The sequence below is a fragment of the Blennius ocellaris genome (genome assembly GCF_963422515.1).
Source record: "Blennius ocellaris genome assembly, chromosome: 21".
NCBI lineage: Eukaryota > Metazoa > Chordata > Actinopteri > Blenniiformes > Blenniidae > Blennius > Blennius ocellaris.
The window spans coordinates 2,996,477-3,021,415 of record NC_137670.1 but is presented as its reverse complement, the minus strand read 5'-3'; the positions used below and the strand labels follow the sequence as shown (position 1 = coordinate 3,021,415).

Sequence of the window (24,939 nt, the reverse complement as noted above, 5' to 3'; positions counted from 1 at the left end):
CAGTTTTCCCTGCATCCCTTCGCTCTCGCTCGCTCTTTCTCTCCCTCTCCTTCTCTCTCTCTCTCTCTCAGCTCCTCACAAAAGTGTAAACACACATCCTCCACTTCTTGCAGCCCAGCAGCTCTGCAGACTCTCATTGGCTGTCAGTGACATCACTTGTGCAAAGTGTTGAGTCAGACAGATACTTGGGGTTTTTTCTTTTCTCTGGCGTTGTGGCGCCCTCATGTGTTCACACTGAGAAACTGCAGCAGTTTAAAGCCGCTCCAAGACTAAAATCCCCACCGGCTGATCTTCTCTTATCTGGGTGGAGTTTTACTGAGACACACAGTTCAAACGATGGAAGGAGTGGTGTGGTGGAGCAAATAACCTTGTAATCTATTGGTTGCCATGGTGACAAATGTGGCGTTGGAGAAGGAATGACTCTATCAAGTACCCCTGCTGCTCCAATTTTAACAGTCCAGTTGCTGAGATGTACCCATTGTGGGACAAAAAGAAGTTTTACCATGTCATATCTTGTTTTATCGCATCCCGTCATATCGTAGTGAATCATAACCTTCTGTAAAGTATTGCATCTGATCATATCATTATGTGTCATGTCTATATTTACTTTTACATGAAGGGTTTTTTCCATTTTTAAATGTCTGAATCACTTCAAACTGCATTGTTTTGATTTACGGCAACATAAAGAGTTGTTGATGCAGATAAAACAACTAAAATAGAAAAGAAACATCAAATGTAAACATTATGAGAAGCACAACAAAGAATTTATAATCCAGGATGTCAATATTTTCCAATAATCGCTGAGCAGTTTCCACAGAAATCTCAACTGAATAATGTGATTTTTTCTTCTTCTCCTCACTGTCCAATGGCAGATTAACAGTCGTATCGTGTGGATAATGAAGCGTCTCACCTTGCGGCTGGTGTAGTGGGCGTGTTTGGCCAGTTTTCCATTGAGTCCCTGCAGGAAAACCCCGTCGGTGACTTTCCCCACGTTCATGCAGGCTTCGTCCAGGACGGAGAAGATGCCCTTATGCTGCTGCTCCACCAAATCCACGATGATCTGGTTGTTGAAGTAATCGATCTGAGGACGTCGGGAGAAGAACGCCTCATTGAAATGATCATTCCGTTACATACGTCACGCACACACACTACTAATATACCAATTACTAATCTGGATTACCTGTACTTTTGTTTTCTTTACAAACTTCAATAATCAACAGGTCGATTTTTATTTTCATTTCATAATGTCAATGATACCAAACCTTTAGATCTTCTTATGACTAATAATCAATAAAAGTTCCTGTAATGACCAAATGTATGTCGAAACCCCCCCAAAACAGATATTTCCTTTCATCTAAACTCATTTATTTCACCCGTGTTTGAACATTTACATATATTATTTTCTATATTGTCTATTAAATAGATGCATGAAACAAATAAACATGTCGTCGCTAATTATGAAGTTGCATTTTTTAACCATTTTTGCCCTTTCAAGATCAAGAAATCTTTTCTTTTCTTTGTTGTTTTATTGGGGGGGGGAATAAATCACATTATGGTGGAAATGCTTGGGTTACGCTCTAAATCAGCTTACAGAACAGGAAATTCTTCCTTTGAGGCGTTTTTTAAAATTTTTTAAAAATTTTTCTTACATGTTTCCATGGGATGCCCTCGCGCTGGTACTCCTCCTGCTCCTGCTTCAGCACCAGCTGGATGAAGAGCTGCTGCAGCTTCTCGTTGCAGTAGTTGATGCAGAACTGTTCAAAACTGCAGCACAAAACACGACGGCAACGTTGTGCGTCAACGACAACCGCTGGAACCAGAACACAGGACCCGGGGGACCAAGTCCAGCTCAAATAGTTCTATCTTCTGCCTTAACGTGCACGGTCCCGTGGAATGAAATCAAAATTTTATGGAATCTTCCAGGGCCTAATCTGTGGTCAAAATGTAGACAAAATCCGCGCAGTCATTTTGACTTAATCTCGCTAATGTGTCTGAATGTACATAACCTCAGATTTGGAATCCATGACGGTAGATATCGCCACGATTTTATTTATTTAACCTTTTTTTGTCTGATTGTTTCTATAATTTTTTGTTTTTTTCCATGTGCATGAAGCTCGAACTTTGAACAAAAGTCTTGTAAAATAAGAAGAGCATTTTTTTATACAACTTGGAAAAATTGCCGCCGCGTGGTTCCAACGCTCTCGCCCCACCTGTTGTTCTGGAAAATCTCAAATCCGTAGATGTCCAGCACGCCGATGACGGTGTTCTTGCCGTGGACCCGGGCGTCGTAGTTCTTCACCTCGATGATGTCGTTGATGCGGCCCACGATCCAGCAGAACAGGCGCTCGTACATCGCCTGGCGAAAACCAAAAACAAACCCGACGTCAAGCCGGTTTCCCCCCGGCGTGAGACGCGTCACGCGAACGAGTCGCGGCTCTCGAACGCCAGTTAAAATATCAGAACGTGCGCAAGTCGGCCTACACACACACACACACACACACACACACATTCATCCTTCACAGTCTGGACACACTGTGACTCACGCTGGTGTGAATCAGCGTGAGTCACAGGTCTAGAGAGGAGTCGGCGCCGCGGAGCCGTCACCTTGGCGAGGGCGTCCCGCCCGTAGCCGGCCTCCTGCGCCGTGTGCTGCTTCTCGATGACGTCGCGGCCCGTGGCCACGGTGCGGTACAGCAGCGCCTTCTCCACGCTCTCCTCCTTGGTGGACAGCAGGTCCCGCAGGACCGACACCAGCTTGGTGGTCTCGATCAGCGTCACGTCGCCGTCCACCCCGAAGGTCATGTTCCCCTGAAAGAAGGTTGGTGCAAATTATTTATTTATATATTTATATGAATCCAATACAAAAAAAACCCCCCAACCTATTATCGTAATTTCCAGACTATAAGCCCCGCGGCTTAAAATGTATGGATTTTTACGTGTTAAAGAGCTTCAAGCCGGCGATACACGAGTGATGCGTTCAGGCGCATCACAGAACTCTGACTTTTCTTTTTTTAAATTTAGCGAGTGCAGCTTATATTCAGGGGAAATGTACGTCAAGCATTCGGAGTTTGGCTCCAGCCGGGATCGAGCGTCGCTCTGGATTACCAGGTGGAGGATCGTGGCCAGGATCTTGTAAACGGTCTGGATCTCGTCGCCGGTGAAGCCGATCACTTTCATGGCGTCGGCGACGGCTTTGAACTCGGCGTTGTCGTTGATGGACGACTGGGGAGAGAAGAGAGCGGGGCCGGGTTGAGATTTCGTTCAGTTCAGAGGTCGTCCTTCACGGCAGCGTCGCTTTGAGATTCCTGGATTGAGCTTTGTGTGAAGTTTACATGTTCTGTCGGTGTTTTCCCGGATAGACGATAGTGTTTTCTTCCCAGATAGACAATTCCCAGTTAGACAACAGTGGTTTTTACAACCAGATAGACAATTCCCAGTTAGACAACAGTGTTTTTTACAACCAGATAGACGATTCCCAGTTACACAACAGTATTTTTTCCCAGATAGACGATTCCCAGCTAGATGACAGTGTTTTTTTCCTAAATAGACAATTCCCAGTTAGACGACAATGTTTTTTCCCAGATAGATGATTCCCAGTTAGACGACTTAGTTTAAAATCACGGTGGGGGAAGTAAAGAAAAAAAGAAAAAAATATAAACAAATGATTGTTAAGTGAATCATTTGTAACATTTCAGTGGGCGAGGATGAATAGTAATGTATTGTTACACAAAAACATTTAAACAGTTTAAAAACGCTGCGGGGAAAGAATGAAAATAAATTAATAAATAAAAAGCTGGTCCCGACTCCACGATTTTAAACTGATGTCGAGCCACTTTTTCAAAGGGACTATGTGTCTTTATGTGTTATAAATAATAAAGCATCTATCTGGGATGAAACTCTTAAAAAAAAAAAAAAAAAAAAGCAGATTCATGTCAACACGAGTGCGTTTGTCCTGCTGAAGGTGAAACCTGCCGTCACATCAGATATTTAAATCAAGCAGCGGCCATGAAGAGGAAAGTGAAATCTCCTGCGTTCTGTTCACGGTACCTTGATTTGGCCTCCGACTTTGATGTAGTTGTACGCCGTCGGGTCCTTCTGCATGTGGAGGGAGCGCAGCAGCGAGTCCGGAGCTCCTCTGAGCAGCTGAGGAACCAAAACACAGGCGTCGGAGTTAAAATTAAAAAAAAAAATTAAAAAAAAGTTGTATCCCGAGTTAGTCACAGAAACACAACGTGTGTCCTCCAGGTTCAACAAAACCTGCTGGACGAGTTTCCTCCTCCACTAAACATCCTGCCGCTTAAAGCTCCATGATTACCATCCTCATGTCCTGCGGCCCTTTTTTTTTTGTTTTTTTTTAAGTTTAAGTTGGCCTCTGCAATGTGTGTCTATTATGTACCTGGTAGAAGGAGTGGAAGCTTCGCTCGCCTTCCTGCTGGAAAATGACCCTGGACTGTTCAGGAGAAACAGAAAAAAAACGTCAGCCGACGGCCCGTCAAAGACATTTTCCTCAATAAAAACACAACCTCTACTTTTTGGGTCGTGTTCCTTTAAAACGCAACGAGCAAATAAGAAAAAAAAGCAAGAAAATTACAGATTAAATAACATTAACAGCTAAAACAGAAACCCAAATGCAACAATGAGCATATAAATACCACTACAGCAATGCAAAAGTGACAAATATATATATACACACACACACATATATATATATAGACGATTCCCAGTTAGACAACAGTATTTTTTCCCAGATAGACGACAATGTTTTTCCCGATATATATATAACACACACACACACACACACACACACACACACACACACACACACACACACACACACACACACACACACACACACACACACACACACACACACACACACACACACACACACAGACAGACAGACAGACAGACACACATATACACACACACACACACACACACACACACACACACACACACACACACACACACACACACACACACACACACACACACACACACACACACACACACACACACACACACACACACACACACACACACACACACACACACACACACACACACACACACACACACACGACAGCAAACAGAGAGCACAGCGCAAAAGCTAAAAGAAACGATGTGAAGGGAGGAAGGAAGGAAGGAAGGAAGGAAGGAAGGAAGGAAGGAAGGAAGGAAGGAGGGAAGGAACATCCATCTGACTTAAAAAAAAGCGCCTCTCCTCCGTCTCGTCCTCCGCTCACCTTCTCCAGCAGGTAGTTGTTGATGTGTCCTCCGATCGGGTCGCCCTTGAAGTCGAAGTTGATGTCCATGTATTTGCCGAAGCGGCTGGAGTTGTCGTTGCGGTTGGTCTTGGCGTTGCCGAAGGCCTCCAGGACGCAGTTGGATTTCAGCAGCATGTTTTTCACCCTGTGCCACAGAAAGACGTTTATTACGATACGATATATGATGTCGACACGCCAACATTTCTAATGTGCCCTTAAGGATTATTTAATAATTCAGGCAACAAAAGAGAAATGATTTAATCATTTGATTCTACGATATGTGGCTCTGGAGGCTCATGTTGTTCATTTGATTCATTAATAAATTCATGGAGTTTTAAAAAATTATGAGATAAGCGAACATTTTTTAACACAATGATCTATTGTGTGCACAATACCAACCATAATCACACATTTTTAAACTTCAGCCATGTTCAAATGTCACATAAGGGTGATTATTGACCAGGGCTGGAAATTTACTTTTTACTTGCCCGAAGTTTAACGTAAACATAGAAGCTTGGTTAACGTATGAAATCGACCATTTTAAATAAAAACACTTGTTTCTTTAATGATCAAGATACCTCAATGAAACTTTCAGGGAAGGCTCTTCAATCTGAAGGAATAAAAATCTATATTTTAAGTCTGTTCTTGGTCTGAAATATATTTGATAGCATTAAGATAGGAGCTGCCACACCGTGCTGCCAAACTACTACCTACTACCACACCATATTTATTGTATTAGTCACTTTTTGTCCATATGCATTTATTAATAGCATGGTAAATCCTGTCCCTCCTCCTCCTCTTCCTGCTCAGTCAATGTTTTTTTTTTTTCTGAACCAAAAAAAGTTATGAAACTTCTGGATTAGAAATAATCAAAAATATGTTGTTGTAGTTGAAGTGGTTCTTATGTGTTGAATTAGAGTGACTTTGTAATACGGAAGTAAAAAATTAAAAATGGCGGGCGACGGGGAGTTCAAGGGATTCCCGAGGAATTACGCGACGCAGCGTCACCGACCAGAACGCGGAACACGAATCCGGAACAAAATAGCGGCCGTGAGCCGGCGAGGTCGGGTCGATGATTCACTTGCCCGAAAGCAAAGCTTCTACTGGCCTTCATGTGCAGCCCTGCTGACACAGATTTTAAAATGACCTAGATGTATAGCTCTAGATATGATATCCTAGTTTGCTTTCACAACATTTAATCTGCACATCTGACCTTCAAACGTGTCCCTGCACTGAATCCCCTTTATCTTTGACCTACTTTATCTTTTCTCTCTCGCCGTGTTGAACGGATCATGACTCAGCGTTTCTCTTCATCTCCTCTGGTATCGACTGAGCGCCGCTGACCCTTTGACCTCAGAATGATTCATAAATATGAGGGAGTCGTGGCGCTACATCACGGGGGTTGTGAACACGAGCTCACCTCTCCACCTCCGCCCTCTGATTAGGATTGGTGATCGCAGCGATGTATTGCATGATGTACTTGCTGGCTTCGGTCTTTCCTGCGCCGCTTTCCCCTGAAATGGACAGAAAAACAGAGAAAAGAATGAATGGAATCTAATAAAATCTGTTCCTGAAATGGTTCAAATGAACTGTTCGTTTGTTTTAAATTGGCTCATAGGACACTAAAGTTTTCCAACAAACCTTTTTTTAAAAGTTAAAATTTTAAAACTTGGAAGTTGAAGTTAAGAAAAGTCAGAGGTTTTTCCTTATTTATTTGAAATTTGTTTAATTTTTATACCTGAGAAGAGCAATAAGAGAGATTATGGAATTCTTAAAAAAAGGATCAAACTGAACAAAACTCATATTGTAATTTTTTTTTAAAAGCTTTTATCAGATGGTGGTGATCAATACTATTGGCTCTTTAGTTCCCAAACTTGTTTAATCGCAATACATCTACGGTACTAAAATATTTTTATTGATATTCAGTTCCTGCTCTGACCACTAGGTGGAGCTTCATCCAAACAGCTTGAGACCAAATGAATGAAATGAAAACGTGGATTTCCTTTAGAGGAAGTGAAAGTCAAGACTTTTTATTCTTTTCATCCAGAATTGAAAACAGAAAAATGAGTATGGAAAAAAAAAAAAAAGGAACGAAAAAAGGATAAAACACTAAATGTATGGGTGATCTTTATAGCGAGTGAGTTTTGTGGTTGTGGTTTTCTCCCGCAGGGTTTCGGTCTCAGGATTTCACCCCCGATACCTGAGATGACGATGCAGGTGTCTTTGTTCCTCCTCTTCATGGCCTTGTAGGCGGCGTCGGCGATGGCGAAGAGGTGCGGCGGCCTCTCGTACAGCTCGCGGCCTTTGTACTGCTCCACGACGTCGCGGCCGTAGATGTTCATGGCCCGGTACGGGTTGACGGACACCACCACCTCCCCGATGTACGAGTAGATCCTCCCCTTCTCAAACCTGTGCACAGAAATAACGAAATATGTTCATTTTAATTCATTTATTGCAGTTACAGTATGAACCTTCACTTCAGGGGTCAGAGGTCAAACATGGGCCGATTCAAGATATTTATCACCGGAGAAAGCTTATCGACATGATACGGAGTTCCTATGTAACCTCATAATAAAGATCTTCGTTTTTACGACTGTACAGATGGCTGAATATTAGCTGGTGTTAAAGTTTTATAACTGAAATATAAACAGGCTGTTAAAGTTCACCTGGTTGACACTTTATTGTACAATGGAACTCATAACATGTGGATTAAAAACAGCAGCACATCGAATGTAGATTTATTTATTTATTTATTTATTATGGACCATGTAGTGCAATATCTAGTTTCTGCTCGCCGACGCCCGATATTTCAGAGTGTTAAACTCATTTCAGCCCCCGTTCAGCCAAACGTGCCTGAAAACTTAGCACATAATTACCTATAAATACCGCGAGTCGAAACTTTTTCCCTCCAGGTGCTTCCTGGAAATGTTCTTTTTGAAAAATACTATACAGATTGAATCACCTGCTGTGTGTGTGTGTTTTGGTTTTTTTATTATTATTATTAACACCAGCTACATCAGGGTGTGAAACACAAGGCCTGGGGGCCAAAACTGTAAAAAAACAAAAAAAAAAACCCACCTAAAATGCAGCTTTAGGAGACATTTTCTCTAATATTTCACTGTATTTTGCCCCAGAAGGTTTCATTAAAGTTGGCTTTATGTTCAAATTGGAGTCATTTTCTGTCGTAATTGTCTAGTTTTGTGAAAATATCTACATTGTCATCATGTATATTCTGATCGACTGTGAAAAAAACAATTAATTTAAAGGTTATTATGGCACTTTTTAACACATTAACAGAGAGTCAACACTGATCCAGTCAGATGAGGCAAAATCGTTGTCATCATCCCGACTATCCTACACAAACTCTGACTTTAAGACCACCGCTGATTCTCCAGGTCCCAAGGTGTGTGAATCTAAATGGAGGTTGATTTATTCTCTCACTTCATGCTCCCTCCCTCCCTCCCTCTCTCTCTCTCGCCCTCTCTCTCTGCCCGAGGCCGCCCGCCTGCACCACTTCCTTCCTCTGAACAGAATCTCAGTTTCTCCCCTCAGAAGAAGAATGGACTCTTTCTTCTTTCTTCTCTGCAGCAGAAGCTCATCGACTCCACAAACCAGAAAATCCATCAAACACTCACATCTGTTTGAAGATGTTCCGGATGCTGATCTCCGACCAGTTGTTTTTTTTATTGAAGTTATCCGAACGGACGTCCACGACACACTTCCAGTTCATCACAGACTCTTTCAATCACGGGTGTCAAAAAGTAGCATGAGAGAAGCAGGTTGGACTCAAAGTAAAATATTCCTGCAATTTGTCTTCAGATATTAAAGATTACACGATTTTTTCCCCATAAAATATGAAAAAAAGTATTTCGCTGCAGATTTTCTTTCATACAAGTATATATATATGTATATATATGTATATATATAATATAGGATATGGTTTATTTCTTCTTTTTAATAGTTTTTCCTATTCATAAGCAATTATATAAATTCAGAGACCTTGATAGAGGTATAGATGGCTTGAAAAAGAGAGAGAGAATTTGAAAATTGATACAGAAAGAACGAGAAGGGAGAAGAGATGAAACGAGATTTCGGGTAGAGAGAGTTTCTCTCTTACGAAACTACAACAAGAAAGAGAAGCAAGCAGAAATGAAATCCAGAGATCGAGGGTGAAAAGGAAACGTGGAGAGATAAAACAGAGATGGAAGAGAGACCAAACTAAATTACAAAGATTCCCTCAAATGCATCAGGAAGCATAGAAATGCATATTGAACATTTGACTTTTTTCCCCCTACAGATACTCTCAGAGCTTGAAGAGCCAAATGTTCAGATGTGACCGACTGAAGCATTTCCAGGAAAGATCCTCTGGACAACACGCCACCGCGGGTGTTGTCGCGTGTCGGGGTCCAGAAAATGGACAGACTGCCGGTGCCGGTGGCGGACCTTCTGCACGGACCAGGCAGGTTCCACAGCAGCTCTCGCAGAAAACCAGCCATTGTTCTGGAACCTCTGCTGCCGGGCGCTCGCTCCATTGTTCACATGTCAATTGGACGTCTTTGTCTCCGTCCCCCCCGTCCCTCCGCCCCTCCGCCCCGCTGTGAGCTGCCCACTTACACTCGCATGTACAATAGCTTGTGGTGGACGGACAACAGTGTTGTACATCCAGGGAGCGAGACGCCGGATTTCATGTGAAACGGAATATTTTCACCACGACAACCAAAAACACCAAAAATTCGCGTTCATACAACTTGAAGACAAACTGAGATTTGGCTGCGCAAAAACTTTACTGTGTTCGTTTTACAATATCCGTATAACATTAGTAGTTGGGATCTGGGTTTTTAGACTATTTAAAGTTGTTCAAGGCAGATTATTGCTTTGGTAACTGCGTCACTTCATCGTGAAGTTTCCCTGGACGCTCCCCGTGAGCCGGCCCTTTAAATGTTGCCGCCGCAATGAATTGTGGGGCAGCGTGAGCTGGTCTCCTTTGGTAAAGGATGCATCAGTGTTTCCTAGGAGCCTCCTTTCCTTTGCTTAGTGAGAATTCAAACGTTCCTTATCATGGCCGCCACTTAAACACTTCCGGGGTGAAGGAAAAGGAGATAGGAAAGGAGATAGGAAAAGGAGATAGGAGGGACTATTCGGATGCACACAAGGATTTTTTTTCCATGCTCCAGGCCTGACATATGCATTACATCATTTCAAGTAGTCTTCATGGTGGCACAATTATATGTTTGACCTTTTGTAAATAGTTTTACAAAAACACCTGAGGCAGTGCCTCTATTTCACTGTAAATGTCTGTATATAACTGTTTTTTCAGTCCTGTTTTGATACATTTTAGTTAATTATAGTTTAGATTGACTTCACAAGTAAACTAAATGATTCGTTGAGCATGTCCAGGACTTTTATCATCAATAAATCCATGTTTTTCCCAACCGAATTTGTAGTTTTATGGTGTTTTTAGATCCACTGTGTTAATAAAGTATGCCTAACTGAAACCAACACTTCAGAGCGACATTTATGAGGTTGTCCTGAACAAAATGACACCAAAAAAGGCAAGGGTTGGTGGGAAATTAAACTTTGGATTCTCAATGGATTTTACGTTTGAGATATAAAGGAAAAATCAATTGTAGTGAAAAACGGCACAAAATGCTTCAGGCCCAGCAGGGTTAAAAAAATCATCCCGTCTGCGTGAGACATGGAGAAAGCAGCCGGGACGGAGGCGACGGGAGAGGAATCAATCAGCGGAGGCTCAGGGGCCAGCCCATCCATCTGCTCCACTTTCATTTAGGAGGATTTAAATGACACACAGGACAAAGATTACGGAACCTTACGGAGCATGATAGCCTCCCACAAACGCTCTTTCTTTACGAGTGCAGATTTAAACGGGTCGACGTCCCGAGTTCACCCTGCAGTCCCGCTCGCCAGACCAAGCTCGGGCGTCCCGTGCGTGTACGTGGAGGTGTGACGCCCTCGTATCGTCCGCCGTCAGCCTCCTCTATCTCTCGTTCTGTCCGGCTGTGACGAGGGGAAGGGAGCTGAAGCGCTTTGACCTGCAAGCCGTGTGATCTCGCGCTGCAAACGGACCGCTGCCGGGAAACGAACCAACGGAAAGAGGTGGAGGTCGAAAACAAAACAAACAACAGGTGGAAAGATTGCGCACGCAACCAGCAATTATAAAATATGAAGCGAACATCCAAACTGTACATAAAAAAAGACCCAAACATGGACAGAGTCAGCAAACTGTGATATGAATCAACTACAACGACGTGAAAAAGATCTGGTGAAACTAACAATTTGATAGATGATCAGATTACGTTAGAATAAAAAAAGAAAACACATCATGTTCCAGATCTGACTCTCGATTTCTCTCGGTGCCTCCAATCGACTTCCAACAACATTTAAATAATCTGCCTTCTTCAAACCCACAATTAAAAAGACAAAATATTCCTCCGGAAAAGTTATGTCATCAAAATAAAGCACGAAAATAAAGAGAGCGAAACGTTCACCGAGACACAGATGAAGCAGAAAAAACATACACATTTTTTGGTTTAGAATTGAAAATTCAGAACAAAATAAAGATCAATGGCTTTGAGCCTTCTCACGTTAACATTATTTCACTTTTTGTTCTCTTGCATTTTTCTACATAACCCTAACCATTGGATTAAAGCTGAAACTGCCTGCAGGCTAATTATCCAGCTGTGTGTGTGAGTGAACTTATTCCAGAATCTGCAGCCAATATACTGTATATTTACTGTTGATTTTGCCGTAAAGGAAAACGGAGCTCGATTGAGTTTGTGCGAGTGTCTCTGTCCCCCAACAAGAACAACAAATGGCCACACTGAGAGCATGTTAACAGACTTCGGGGGGAATTCTGCCTGCTGTAAAAATACCAGACAAACCCAAACGTCTCGCGACGCCTTCAGGGCGCCGAGCGCCGCCTCGCGACCGCTACACGCAGATTTACTCTGAACTCTAAACCTCACGCTCATCTTCCCCACGGCCCAGAGACAGTCGAGATGTGAGAGTGTAAAACCGATTTCGGTGTCAACGGCGGTATAAATACACGCCGACACACAGACCACACAGCTCCTCTGATGTGAATTACAGAGCGCAGCCGAGCACGACCGCCGTCTCCAGTCGTGTTTGGGTGGGTCGGTTTATACGGTTCCCTTTGGGAGGAGCACAAGACGATTATAACGTTTTCTCACCAACAAGACAAGACCGGCCCATTTCTCCAGAAAGGAGGGAAAAAAAAAAACAAACAACACAATTAAGGAGGTGAAAGTGACTCAAACAAGGAAAATGTCAAAGTCAGCATTTCCTTGGTACACACTGCTGCGTTTAGAACAGTGAAGCTGGCTTCCAGTTGGTTTCATGAATTGATTTTAAACCTTCTGTTGTTTGTTTTTAATGCCATGGATGGCCTGGGTCCCTCTTACTTGTCTGATATTTTAACTCTACGTGACCACGGCAGGGCCCTGCGTTCTTCAGCTCAGCTTCTTTTAGACGGTGGAGATATAAACAGTGGGGCGATCGCTCTTTTGCTGTTGCTGCTCCCAGACTGTGGAACAAACATTCGCACCACTACTGATCTCGGCATTTTTAAATCAAAGCTGAAAACCCACTTTTTTTAGCTTGGCTTTTAACTCTGTCTAGGGCAGTGTATTTATCCTGTATGCTCTGTTTTTTATGAATTTCTGGAAGGCTTCCACCAACCTGCACAGTCAGCACCTGTGTTTTATGTATTATTCTTGTATTTTTTTCTAAATCTATTGTTTTTATAGCTTTGTTGTAAAGCACTTTGGGTAACACTGGGTTATTGTAAAGGGCTATACAAATAAAATGTGATTGATTGATTGATTTATTGAAATCACCCACACTGTTATGATGCTTCACGGCGCCTCTTTAAAAAAAAGGAGGAATCCGACTTCAAACCGCGTGTTTGTGCACGAGGCAGCCCGTTGGCCCACATTAGAGCCGAGTCAGCACGTGCCGTCGTCATTATGCGTGTGAACTTCAGGCTCATTCCAGGAATTATGAAGGGCAGAGAGATAATCTGTGTCCGTTCCACTTTTATCCATCATCGCCATCACAGCCCGTGTTTACAGAGAAAACAGCATTTTTTATTAAATTTTTTTTTACTTTTTCAGTTCAGGAGCCACATTCAGCCCAATTTCATCACGAGTGGTTCGGACCGGTAAAACGAAGCCAATGAATTTAGAACCGTTTTGCGAGACCCTGAAATCTGAAACCCACAATCATAACCACCACCAACAACAGGTGCGATGACAAAAACACTGTTTTTCACTCTCCTCGTCGACCAGGGTGTTCGTATCCCAGTACCAATGATCACGACATCGTAATATCAGGGTTGAGACGTGTACGTTTCCATGGAAACGGCAGAAGCACAAGCCGGCGCCCATTCCAGTGGAGAGACGACGGCCCTTGGTGACCGTCAAAATTAAAACGACCAAGTCCCAGCAGACTATTGACCGGGGAGTCGTGACACCTAACTGAGCACGTGCAGAACTGCCGGTTGCTACGGCGGCGGAACGCGGGAGCAGCGTTTCCCGCCATTTACAAGGTGACGGAGCCCAAGTGTTTTCAAAAAAGCTGTATTTTCAGCGTTAACAGACCCAAATTTTTCCCCTTGAAATCGTTGCCGTGTGGACGCTCGTCCGTCGTGCGTCAGTCAACACTTTTCATCTCCGCCTCGTCCTCCTCCTCCTTCGCGCTCTGCCGCCGTCAGACATCTGGCCTCTAGATTAGGGGATTTTCCCGCTGCTTTGTAAAGCCCTCTTAGTGCCGGACAGCAGCTCGCAGACGTCAACACGCGACCCGTTCCCCCCCCCCGCCACCCGGAGCCTCGCATCAATATTGTACCACGATCAGAGGAGGCGCAGTTCCTGCCGTCCGGGACGCCGGGAAGATTACATAACGACACCGTCACACGACGCCAACAAGCCCCGGACTGAGCATCGATTCCTCACAATGACCGATGATCAATATAAATGTTGGACAAGCTAACTTCGTAAATCTATCATCCAATTCCAAGAGTCCAACTCCGACACAAGAGGAAGAAGAAGATCACAATTCTTCACACCAAGCTCATCTTCACCTGAAACAAGATGAAGTTTTAAACCAAATCCGTCTCCGTGGCAACGGCAGAAACACTAAAACTATGTCGTTGTCAATGCGGAGCCACGAGTTCATGCCGTTTGTTTGTTTTGTGGTGAAACCGCACACACACACACACGTAGCAGAGAGCAAACAAATAATATGCGTTAACAACGGGAGAGACATCGCAGTGGACGGACGCCCGACTTGAGATTGTTGTCACGGCGACCGCCGACTACAAAACTACCACGTACCCGTCGCACGCCGCAAAGCCTTTTCCAAAACAAAAGCTTTTCCACTTTGTTCATAGTGACTAAAGCAGGAATCGGAGAGGATGGATTTATCGCGGCTCAAGTTTCACCATCAATCGAAAAGATTTTTTCCCACAGCTGTGAAGTTTTGGTGGCCGGCGTGCAGAGCGCCGCCGGGCCGCGGCGTGACGTGGAATCCCATGAGGCCGGCGGCTCCGGAGGCTCGGGGGGGGAAACGAGAGCCGTGTGTAAACAGCCAGGCTGCAGATCGGGTGGCTCAGACTCCTTTCTTCATCGACTGGGATCACAGCCATGCACCACACCCCTACACACACACACATACACACACGGTGTGTATATCACGCACTGAGATGCACTAAAAGCTGGTAGTGCCGGAACTCTTCTGGAAGGGGATTTCACCGATTTAAAAATTCAATAAAAGCCTTGTAAAAGCAGACGAAATGGAGTGTGTGTGTGTGTGTGTGTGTGTGTGGGTTCGCTCGTTACAGAACATGTTTACTCCGTCACACGGAGGCCAACAGCAGCAGATGTAAAAAAAAATTAAATAATCACAGCAGGCCTGGCAGCGAAAAACACGACGAGAAGGTTTTTAATAGAAACTAGTGGAAGAAGAAGAAAAAGAAAAAAGAGGGACAAACAATCCGATCCAGAAGAACCAGACATTACTCAACAGGCTATTTCGGGAAATAAGTCTGATTCCCATCGGGGCCAAAAGGACAGCGGGGAAGAGCACAAAAACAGACGAGGAGGGAAAAAAAAAAGTGGCATTATAAGTGCCTTAAATGGCATTAAAACTGAGACAATTAGTCCTTTAACACCAAAATGACACTGATCCTGTTACCCAACGACGACTTAAAGTCAGATTCTGACCAGAAACGACACATGTTTATTGATTTTAGCCTCTCAGATGTCAGAAATTACGGCTTTGTCTGGTCACTAAGAGCACGATCTGGCTTTTAGATCACTTGCCAACATCACATGAGGAAACAAGATGGATTCATGAAGTGGAAATGTGCCGCCCATCTTCCCGAACTTTCCCAAAACGTTGATCCAGCTTTCACACCCACTGATTGATGCGCCATGCTGAAGGTGAGCGTGGAACAATAACAATAACACTCTCAAACCCGTGAAGAGATTTTTAAATATGTTTACATACAAAGAAGATTGTGTTTCTCTATTTAAAGATAGCCACAGCTTTTAATATTTATGTGTTTTTGACAGGACTGAGGAATATTTAAAGTGTCTGATCATTACATTTTTTAGATATTATAATACATAAAACACGAGTGTCAAAAACATTTTAGTTCAGGGGTCACATTGAGCCCAATTTCACCTAAAATAGTTCCATAATAACCTTTACATGTAAAGTTTACGTGGTGAAAATGTCCATGTTTTCTCAAAACAAAACAATTACTACGAAAAAAATTACTTCAATCTCAACATGAAGCCAATTTTAATGGAGCAAAATACAGTTAAATGTCAAAAAAGCTGTTGCATTATGGGTATTTTTTTTTTACAAACTCCTCTCGACGGCAATTCCAGTTTTCTTCCACTGACCTCAGTGCTGCGTTCTGCCCCCTACTCTTTAGAAATTTGTGAAATAGATCAACACTTTATTTGAAACTGTCATTTTCCTGGTGATTCGTGGGGCCGAAAAAGTATGATTTTTTTTTTTTTAAGAAGAATTTGAGCTCCGATTCAATTTTTTTTTTTTTTTTTTTTTTTTAGTCAATGCACTTAAAAATGAGTGCAGACATCAGATATATTGTCAAAAGTGCAACTTTATTGCAGTGATTGTCCTCAGAGTTATAATGCATATAAACAATCCCAAAATAATAAGTAAATGAGGCTCCGTCATTCACATCTTTAATCCAGGTTTAAGCAAACGTGCAGCAGCAACTACGGAAAATAACTGCCCAAAAAAAAAAAAAACTGTGGGGGGGGGGGGGGGGTCGAATGTACAAAGTAAATAAAATACTTTTTTTTACTTTATTATTATTTATGAATGAGTGATGAATGAGTTGGTGAAGGTTTCACAGGTAAAACTTGTGATTTCAGTGATGCTCCGTTTTGCGTTTTCACTTGAAAACGTTGTCGTGTAAACAGAGTATTGGATCGTGGAAGGAAACCAAAGCAACCACTTAAAAATCAAACAGGTTTGCACAGGCGAGACACGCAACACAGATAATCCCTCCGACCTTTATCAAAGTTCAATTTCCCACCAGAAGAAAGCTTTTCATCTGTCAAACACCCCCTAAAATATCCTTTAAAGCTTTAAAATAACCGACGTGTCACTTTGTGCCGGGGGCTAAAAGACAACATGTCACCCGGCGGAACAAGAAAGGATGTCTCAGAAGAAGGTCCAGTGGTTTGCATTAAATAGAAGCGACGACACAAAGGGGGCTAAAAATAAGTGTGGAAGCTGGTTTTGGAGGCGGTTGTGAGCTCGTGCTGGACGTCCCGCTCGTGACCCCGCCTGCCGGCTCCTGCAGTCCACAAATGAGACGCCTCGGCGAGCGGGCCAACCCATTTCAGAGGGGAAACAGAACAGCCCTGTTTATGCAAGGGTGGTAATGTGTTTCAGATTACAGACGGTCGTATGGAAATTCCTGTGGCGAGGCTGGACTTCTGCAAAAAAAAAAAAAAACGGCCCTCGAACGAGCGCCTCAGCTCCGGGACTCGTTCTTCTCCTCCGTCAGTCAGACGTTTACGCCAGTGTTTTTCAACCTTTTTCGAGCCGAGGCACACTCTTTTGTTTGGAAAAAATCTGGAGGCACACCACCACCCGAACATGTTACAATGTGAAACTCTGTAGCCTCTATTAACAATATAAAGTCTTTCTCATCAAAGTTTTATCAACAGGAATCAAATAAATACAGAAAAAAAGTATTTCCCAATGTTTTTTTTAATAGTGACTCCCTCAGTGTGAAACCTGGACCTGATGGATGAAGAGCTGAGATCCTGGTTCACATTCTTCCTTTTCAAAAACTTCTCCATCACTGTCACTGACACAGTACTTTGATACAAGATGGTAGCAGGAGGTGGAGATTAACCACACTGACGTCTGTTAAGTTTCGATTTCAACGGCAAAGTTCTGTGCTGCCCTCTAGTGGTGAAGAGTATTTATACATGATTACTCTGCAACACACTGCTCTCACAGCCGACAGCAGCTGTGAGAGCAAATGATTTTTAGAAAAAAATGTGAAATTGGACCATTTCCCATGTCACACCTGACTAGATCTCGCGGACAGTGGTTGAAAAACACTGGTTTACGCCACCAGAACTGAAACCGTCAAGAAACTGTAACAAACGTCGTGGCGACGGTGAGCTTTAGGAGACATCTGAAAAGACTTTTCGATAAGCGTGTTTGGAGGTGAACTCCACTGCCGCACACAATCAGGTCTTCATCTCCGCCGCGGGGCGCGTCGGCCGGGACTGCGAGTTCTGCACATGGACTTTGGTTTTATTACAGTGGGATGAACAAAGGCTCGGATGAAAGCAAATAGAGACGGCCGGAGCTCAACACACGTCTGTGGCCAGGAGCTTTTAAAGTAAACAGAGTGACACATAAACACAAAGACAAGTGGGCACGTCTCCCAGGAGAGGATTATTAAACCTGAGACACGTTTTTTGTTTTTTATTTGCGGTTTGATCGCTAATTTTGTTGGAGAAAGCCGAGTTGTTCCGGCTGTTCACCGACCGGCAGCTCAACCTGCTAAAACAGGAGAAGCGTAGTTTCTTTTGACGTAACACATAAAAGTAATTTAGCAGGTAATTTTATGATCGAATCCAGAAATGGTGTAAATTTCTACATTAAGTCAGTTTACAGAGTCAAAGTTTACATCCAAATTAAAAGAAGTTTGAATGGGTCTAGATTAAATAAATCCAGTCCAGAGTTAGGGTACATCCACATAATGAAATAAAACAATATTTTTTCTCCCCAGCTTTCTCAAAACAAAAAAGAAACTCAAGTCTTTAGGCTTCAGGGCTTGTAGTACACATGCCAGGCCTTTAGGGGCGCTGTGACTCACCGAACACACCAAAAATGCAGTAGAAAACGGAGCACATAGACATTTTGAAGTGGACTCCTGCTCATTGACCTCTATAAAAATTGTCAAAAGTGAAAATCTCTAACGAATACATAGATACGTCAGGCGCCACATTCCGCCCAACATCTCGATGAAAATGTCCATATTGCAAAACGCAGCCAGAAAACTTCTCCTAAAGCATTTTTTACCAACTGGAAGTCTGTGTCTACTTCAGAGATTTCACGTCGGCTTGGTTCTGATTTAGAAAATGTTTTTTTTGTTGTTGTTTTGTTTTGTTTTTTTGTACGATTTTGCTTCCGAGAGGCTTTCAAAGGGTTTAAACTGGAGCATTATGCTTCCCGGAGAATAGAGAATACGTTTGAATTTCCCATCTGCGCTCAAGGAGAGGATGTGCAGGAAACAATGAAATGTGAGGAGCCGAGGCCGGGGAAACGCCAGCTTTCCTGCTCCGCTGGCTGCCCAGGATTATTGGAGACTTCCTGTTTCGCAGTGCTCTTTTCTTACTCCGCAAGGGGGGTTGGGGGTCAAAGGTCAAACCACTCAGAGCACTTTTATGGCGTGCAACAAACCAGCAGCTTCAGAAACGTAACTATATTTCACACATCTTGATCGTATTTGTCTTTAAAAAAAAAAAAACAACTACAAACACGCTTCACGGAGTACATTTGTCCATATTCCGGTACGATGTCTTGATACGAGACGCAATAGAATAAAACAAACCCCGACCTGCGGCATTCTTCTGAGCCGAGATTCTTTCACGTCAACATGAAGAAATGAAAACAAGGTGCCAGTCTCGCTTCCAGGAGGAACTTTAACAAAAAGAAATCCTCATAATAATACGTTGGGAGGCACAAAGCTGCGCTCCAGGATGTTTCCTTCGCTGGATTCCAAAGGACGGACAAAACAACACAGACACACTCTGAACATAAAGAGAGGAAGTCGTCTGATCTGAAGACACAATCACTCAAAAGGCCCCGTTTAGACGTTTTCAAGAGAAAACTGAAAACCCGTTTTGGGTCCGTTTACACGACAATGGTTGCCGCTGAAAACCTTCCGTCTCCATGGAAACGGGTAAAAACACACATTTACTGAAATGCTGCTCCTGGTCGTCACGGACAATCAGAAGAATGATTCCTGCAGAGTGTCATTTTCTCTCATGTCCAAAATGTAATCCCGATCTTCTGCACGTTATAAATCAGGATTCCACTTCTCATTCAAATCAATTCAGAATTTCTCTAGAATTTCTAAGACTAAGATAATTTTTCTTTTTAATCCGAAATCCAAAACCTGACCTGGATCTTGCCGAAAATCAAACCACTTCCTGCTCGTCCTGTTATGATTTACCCTGCTGGGTTTTATTTAAAAAGTCCACAAGCTGTTCTGTTAAGCACCGAACAAATCAGCAAATCAAATGACTGGTGGATTTCTTATGTGTTCAGTATGGCAGATCGTTTGAGGCCTTATGGTGTGTATGTGTGTGTGCGTGTGTGTGTGTGTGTGCGTCCGACAGCGTTTCACTTCACGACGAGAGGCAGAGTCAGCAGCTTTCTGGGAGGAAACCGAAGTTTCAAAAATAAATAAATAAATAAATAAATACAAGTTGGCAACTGCAGCATGAGAGTGAACGCAATCAAAGATGATATATTTATTATTTGGCCCCTATAATTTCCCTCATGAGTCATTGTCGATGGTGAATCAGATGCTTTTGAAGTGTAAACACAGACCGGGCCAATCAGCCGTCTTATCTGCTCCCTGATGATGTGGGAAAAAAATCCCCCAAGACCCTGCAGGAATTTGGCATTAACTTTTATCCTGCCAGACATCTCTGGAAAAAAAGAAAAGAAAAGAAAAGAAAAAGAGGGACTTGGGCATTTGCTGGGATCTATTTGGAGACTGGGAGGCTCTGAGCGACGGGCCACGCAGTTCAACCTCCAGTCAAACAAAGTGAATGTCAACCAGAGACGACCACGTCTGGGGGGGGGGGGGGGGGCGGCGAGGGAACGCCAACGTCTCCACGTTCAGGCAGGAGGTGCTAATCTGAATAACGGCGAGCTCAGTAATCCACTCCTGTTTGGAGACCCTTCGATCCCCCCCCCCCCGAACCGGAGCTTCCCTTCCTCCTCCAGCTGTTCCCAGTCCGGCTGGTCACACCCTCCACCAGGAACAACGTGCACAAAACACACACCCCGGTGCTGTCCTGCCGGCTGGCTCCTCCAGCTACTGTTCACACCACAGAGGCTGATCTAATTTAAAAGGTATGGCTGTAAAAACAGGGCAAACCAGAGCCGCTGTGAAACACGCCGGTCCTCCCGCAGACCGCCATGCAGGCAGAGTCAGGAGTTCAGTGCTCTGCAACGTGGATCAACTCCAGTCGTCGGGCGAGAGTCCCGACGCCCAGGAGGGTGACGGCGGCGTCCCGTGCGTCGTCTTACGTATGGATTCTGGATTTTTTTTTTTTTTTAGCGAAAGAAACTAATGGAGAATCTGATCGTCGGTAAAGAATGAGGCTCCGATTTGGTGAAAACCAACCGAGCAAATGGGGAATCGTCAGATTCGAGCATTAGCGTCGAAGCCACGCTGTCAGGGTGGGTTTGTAAAAACACCCAGAATGCAACAGCAATTGGAGCAGGTTTTTTTTTTTATATTTCACTGTATTTTGCACATGAAGGTTTCAATAAAATTGGCTTCATACTGCTTTTGTAGTTACTTTTGGTTGTAATTATTTGTTTTTTTTACAAAAAAATTTACATTTTCATCATATACTTTTGACCTGAATAAAGAAAACCTTTAAAGTGTGAATTTTAAGGTTATTAAGGTACTATTTTAGCAGTTCGGCTACATGTGGCTCCTGAACTTAAAGGAGTTCGACGTTCATTGACGAGAAGCATTTAAAGCCCAGCGTAACGTCGGAGAGTGTCGGTGAGGTCATCTTCTCTTCATAACAATCTGCTAAATATCGTTTTGGAGTCACTTTAATCGTCGGGTTGCCGTTGGTTGTTAGCGGCTTCAGGTAGACGCAGTCGTCACACCGTGTCGTGTCGCGAGAGTGCCGAGTCAGCTGAAAACACGGAACAGTCAGAGGCTTCTTTAATCCCCTGGTCTTCAAACCGTGACCCTGTCCACATGAGCCAAAACAATCCGGTTTCTCCTCATCAGTCTGAAAAAGCTTCCCCCGTCTCCATGCGCTCTGGCACGAGTGTGGGCGGAGCCAGTCCAGCTCACACAGACACAGCAGATTCTGTATGCGGCTAACACTCTAATGGAGGAAAATGAAGGAAAAGCTGGATTTGGGGGGCAATAAACTTTGAATATAATGTTTTTTTGACCAATGAGACTCGTGTGAAAGTGTTGAAAAACTCTTTAATTCAACCCCTTTAAGAGAGGCGCTTTTATTTGTACCATCTGGCAATAAAAGTGAACAAAGGTTCATTCATTTATACTTTACATCCCGTTTTTGCATGTTTTAGCTCCACATTGTGGAAAATTTCTCCTTTAAAAAAAAGGGTAAAGGGGGTAGTGAGGTAAAGTCTCATTTTGTGTGTGTGTGTGTGTGTGTGCGTGTGTGTGTGTGTGTGTGTGTGTGTGTGTGTAGGGTCTCCCGCTCTCAGATCCACGCCGAGGGTTCAGCTTGCACTTTCATCACAGATGGCAGAGCCGAGGAAACCGATTCCACCGAGACGCAGCGCACCTGAAACGTAACGTTACCTCACGCTGCGCCCTTCACTCATTCATTCACTCACTCATTCATTCACATACACAGTGTGTCTGACATCATGCTTGACACCGAGCCACTGACAACACAGCTGATCCAAACAGGTCCACCTGGGTGTGTGTGTGTGCGTGTGCGTGTGTACGTGTGAGTGTGCGTGTGTTTCTGGACCCGAATTTGTTCACATAATCACTTCATGAAGCACGTTGGCCCTTTTAATAGATAAACTACAGTCTCCATTAGAACCATGATCACATTTTCTGGAGAGGAAGATGATTTAAAGGTCAGACCGACATTAGGGATCAATTCAGGTTAAGACTAGATTTACATGAAAGGAATGTGTGCGTGTGTTTGTGTGGGTGTGTGTGTGTGTGGGTGTGTGTGTGTTGGGTGGAGCCCCACGCATTTTTCCAAAGGGAAATACCGGTTTGATCAGAGAGCTGCAGAATGTCAAAACTATAGACAGTAACTGTTAAATACAAGTAACTTATTGTTTGACATGAACACACACACACACACACACACACACACACACACACACACACACACACACACGCACACGCACACGCAGGTGTTAAATATCTGGCCCGAGGACCAGAACTGGCCCACCGCAGCTCCGAACACAGGCCAAAAAACACAAGATTGTAAAACCTTAATATCAACTGCCCCCAGCAGTTTATCGACTTTGGTTTTATTGAAGTTGTGACACAATCCCGAGAACTAAAAACCCGCCAGTCATCAGTGAAAACACCGAACGTGGCGTTAGAATCCAAACCGTACATGAGCATGTAGTTTTTCTTGAACTGAACATATTTTTTCTTTACTTTAAAAAACGTTCCACCTCTTTCCAGTCGGCCACATGCTTCGCGGTGTGAGAGTTTATCTTTCTGTTCGGAGTTTGCATGTTCTCCCTCAAGGACTTCTACAAATCATGCATTTGAGGCCAATGGGTGCGTCTCGGTGAACGAAAGGTGTGAATCTGAATGGAGCTGTGTAACTATGTCTGTTGATGTGTGTCTGTATAGATATAGATATATATATAAAATGTAGACTTCTTTTAGGTCGATATGCTGTCATTACCCTGAGCTTTGAACCTGATCTCAGTCTTTATCTCAAAGCGTCATTGTGTTCCTCCAACAAGCTCAACACACTCAATTATACACACATATAATTAGGTGGAAGATCACACACGCACACACGCGCGCGCGTGCGCAACAGCAGCAGCAGCAGAATGACAGCAGGTCTCCCACACACAGCGACTTGTTCTCCCCCGGGCTCCAGAAGGTGAACGACCTCCGCGGTCTCTCACCTGAGTTTGAGGTTTGCCATGAATTCCTCCATCGACACGGTGTCCAGGAGCACAAAGTCCGCCTTCCCGAACTCCAGGCTCTCGTGCTCGGCCATGCTGCTGCGGCTTCTCCCCCCACCTTCGCCTCTGGAAACTTAAATTAAAAAAAAAAAAAACTTGGCTGAAAGTGTCGCGTCAAGGTGATCATTGGAGGTTCTCGCCCTCCTCTCTCCTCAAAGTGCGGCGCTGCGCTCCGTGCGCGTTCTTCCCCCGCGGTGCCAACTCGGTGCGGAGCTGCGCTCGCGCGTCATCCAGGCGGACAGTTCCAAGTTTAAACGCGCTTCTCCGCGACAGTCTTTTCCGATCGGGGGGTGAGAATCATCCCACAAATGCCCCTCACGTCCATACGAAGTTTCCACTTGTGGCAGGGACGTTTCCTCGCCCCGTTACGGCCGCGCGCAGGCCCCGCCCCCTTTTCCTTTTTTTTTTTTTTACTCCCCCTCAGGTCTCCATCCCCGAACGAGCGTCCAACCAATCAGAGCGAGGCCTGTTCTCTAAGCCCCGCCCCCCGCGTCCGCAGCGCTGTCAGTCAGCGTGTAAAAGTTGCAAAGCGTCACAAGTATTTGTAAAAGACCACCAAACCAGACCGAACCGAACCCAAAACCGCTCGTTTCTTCCTCCGAGACATTTTTTTTTCTTCTTCCACTTGATGTTGAGACACTCCCGGGAGAAAGCGTCACTCCTCCGGGTTGAAGCTCCCAGGAAGGCCGCTGTGACCATAAAAGGGAAAAGTGTGAAATGAATGGAGCGTCTGGAGTTTTGTTGTTATTACTCACTCTCCTGTTTGCTTTGGAGGGACGCGCACTTCAGCTCCATCCTCGTGCTGCTGGAAAAGCTGCGGACACGAACGTGCCGCCAGACTTACACTGATGTTAGTGCGCCACCTGCTGCAGAGTGCACGCAAATACACGCTGCTTCTGCTTCTTCAATGTTTCTGAGCATCTTCCAAAACCCATGATCTCCCGAAAGCTATAATAAAATGAAGCACCGTGGGAAATTAAAGCTTATTTTACCCACTCACACGATTTTTCTAGCAAATAATACACTTTAATTAAGTGCAATGTTCATTATAAGATAATTATAGCGGATAGAACTATTATATTTGAGGACTCAATCAATCAATGGTAATTGTAACTGTGGGGAGAAATACAACTACAGAGAACATTAACCCAATTGC

General features: G+C 43.9%; 1 protein-coding gene across 1 annotated transcript in view; it reads right to left on the bottom strand.

Annotated features, from left to right (window-relative positions):
* The window catches only part of myo1d (myosin 1D), an 89,506-nt gene extending 65,685 nt beyond the window's left edge, over positions 1–23,821 (bottom strand). Inside the window, exons 1-11 of the mRNA XM_080517441.1 lie at positions 23,724–23,821; positions 7,468–7,676; positions 6,688–6,781; positions 5,247–5,412; positions 4,397–4,450; positions 4,048–4,143; positions 3,106–3,222; positions 2,605–2,808; positions 2,211–2,356; positions 1,650–1,764; positions 911–1,081 (exon numbers count right to left, since the gene is read on the bottom strand). Coding sequence (XP_080373567.1) covers positions 911–1,081; positions 1,650–1,764; positions 2,211–2,356; positions 2,605–2,808; positions 3,106–3,222; positions 4,048–4,143; positions 4,397–4,450; positions 5,247–5,412; positions 6,688–6,781; positions 7,468–7,676; positions 23,724–23,818 — 1,467 coding nt within the window. The 5' untranslated portion in view covers positions 23,819–23,821. The remainder of the gene's footprint in view (positions 1–910; positions 1,082–1,649; positions 1,765–2,210; positions 2,357–2,604; positions 2,809–3,105; positions 3,223–4,047; positions 4,144–4,396; positions 4,451–5,246; positions 5,413–6,687; positions 6,782–7,467; positions 7,677–23,723) is intronic.
* Positions 23,822–24,939: the final 1,118 nt, after the last annotated feature.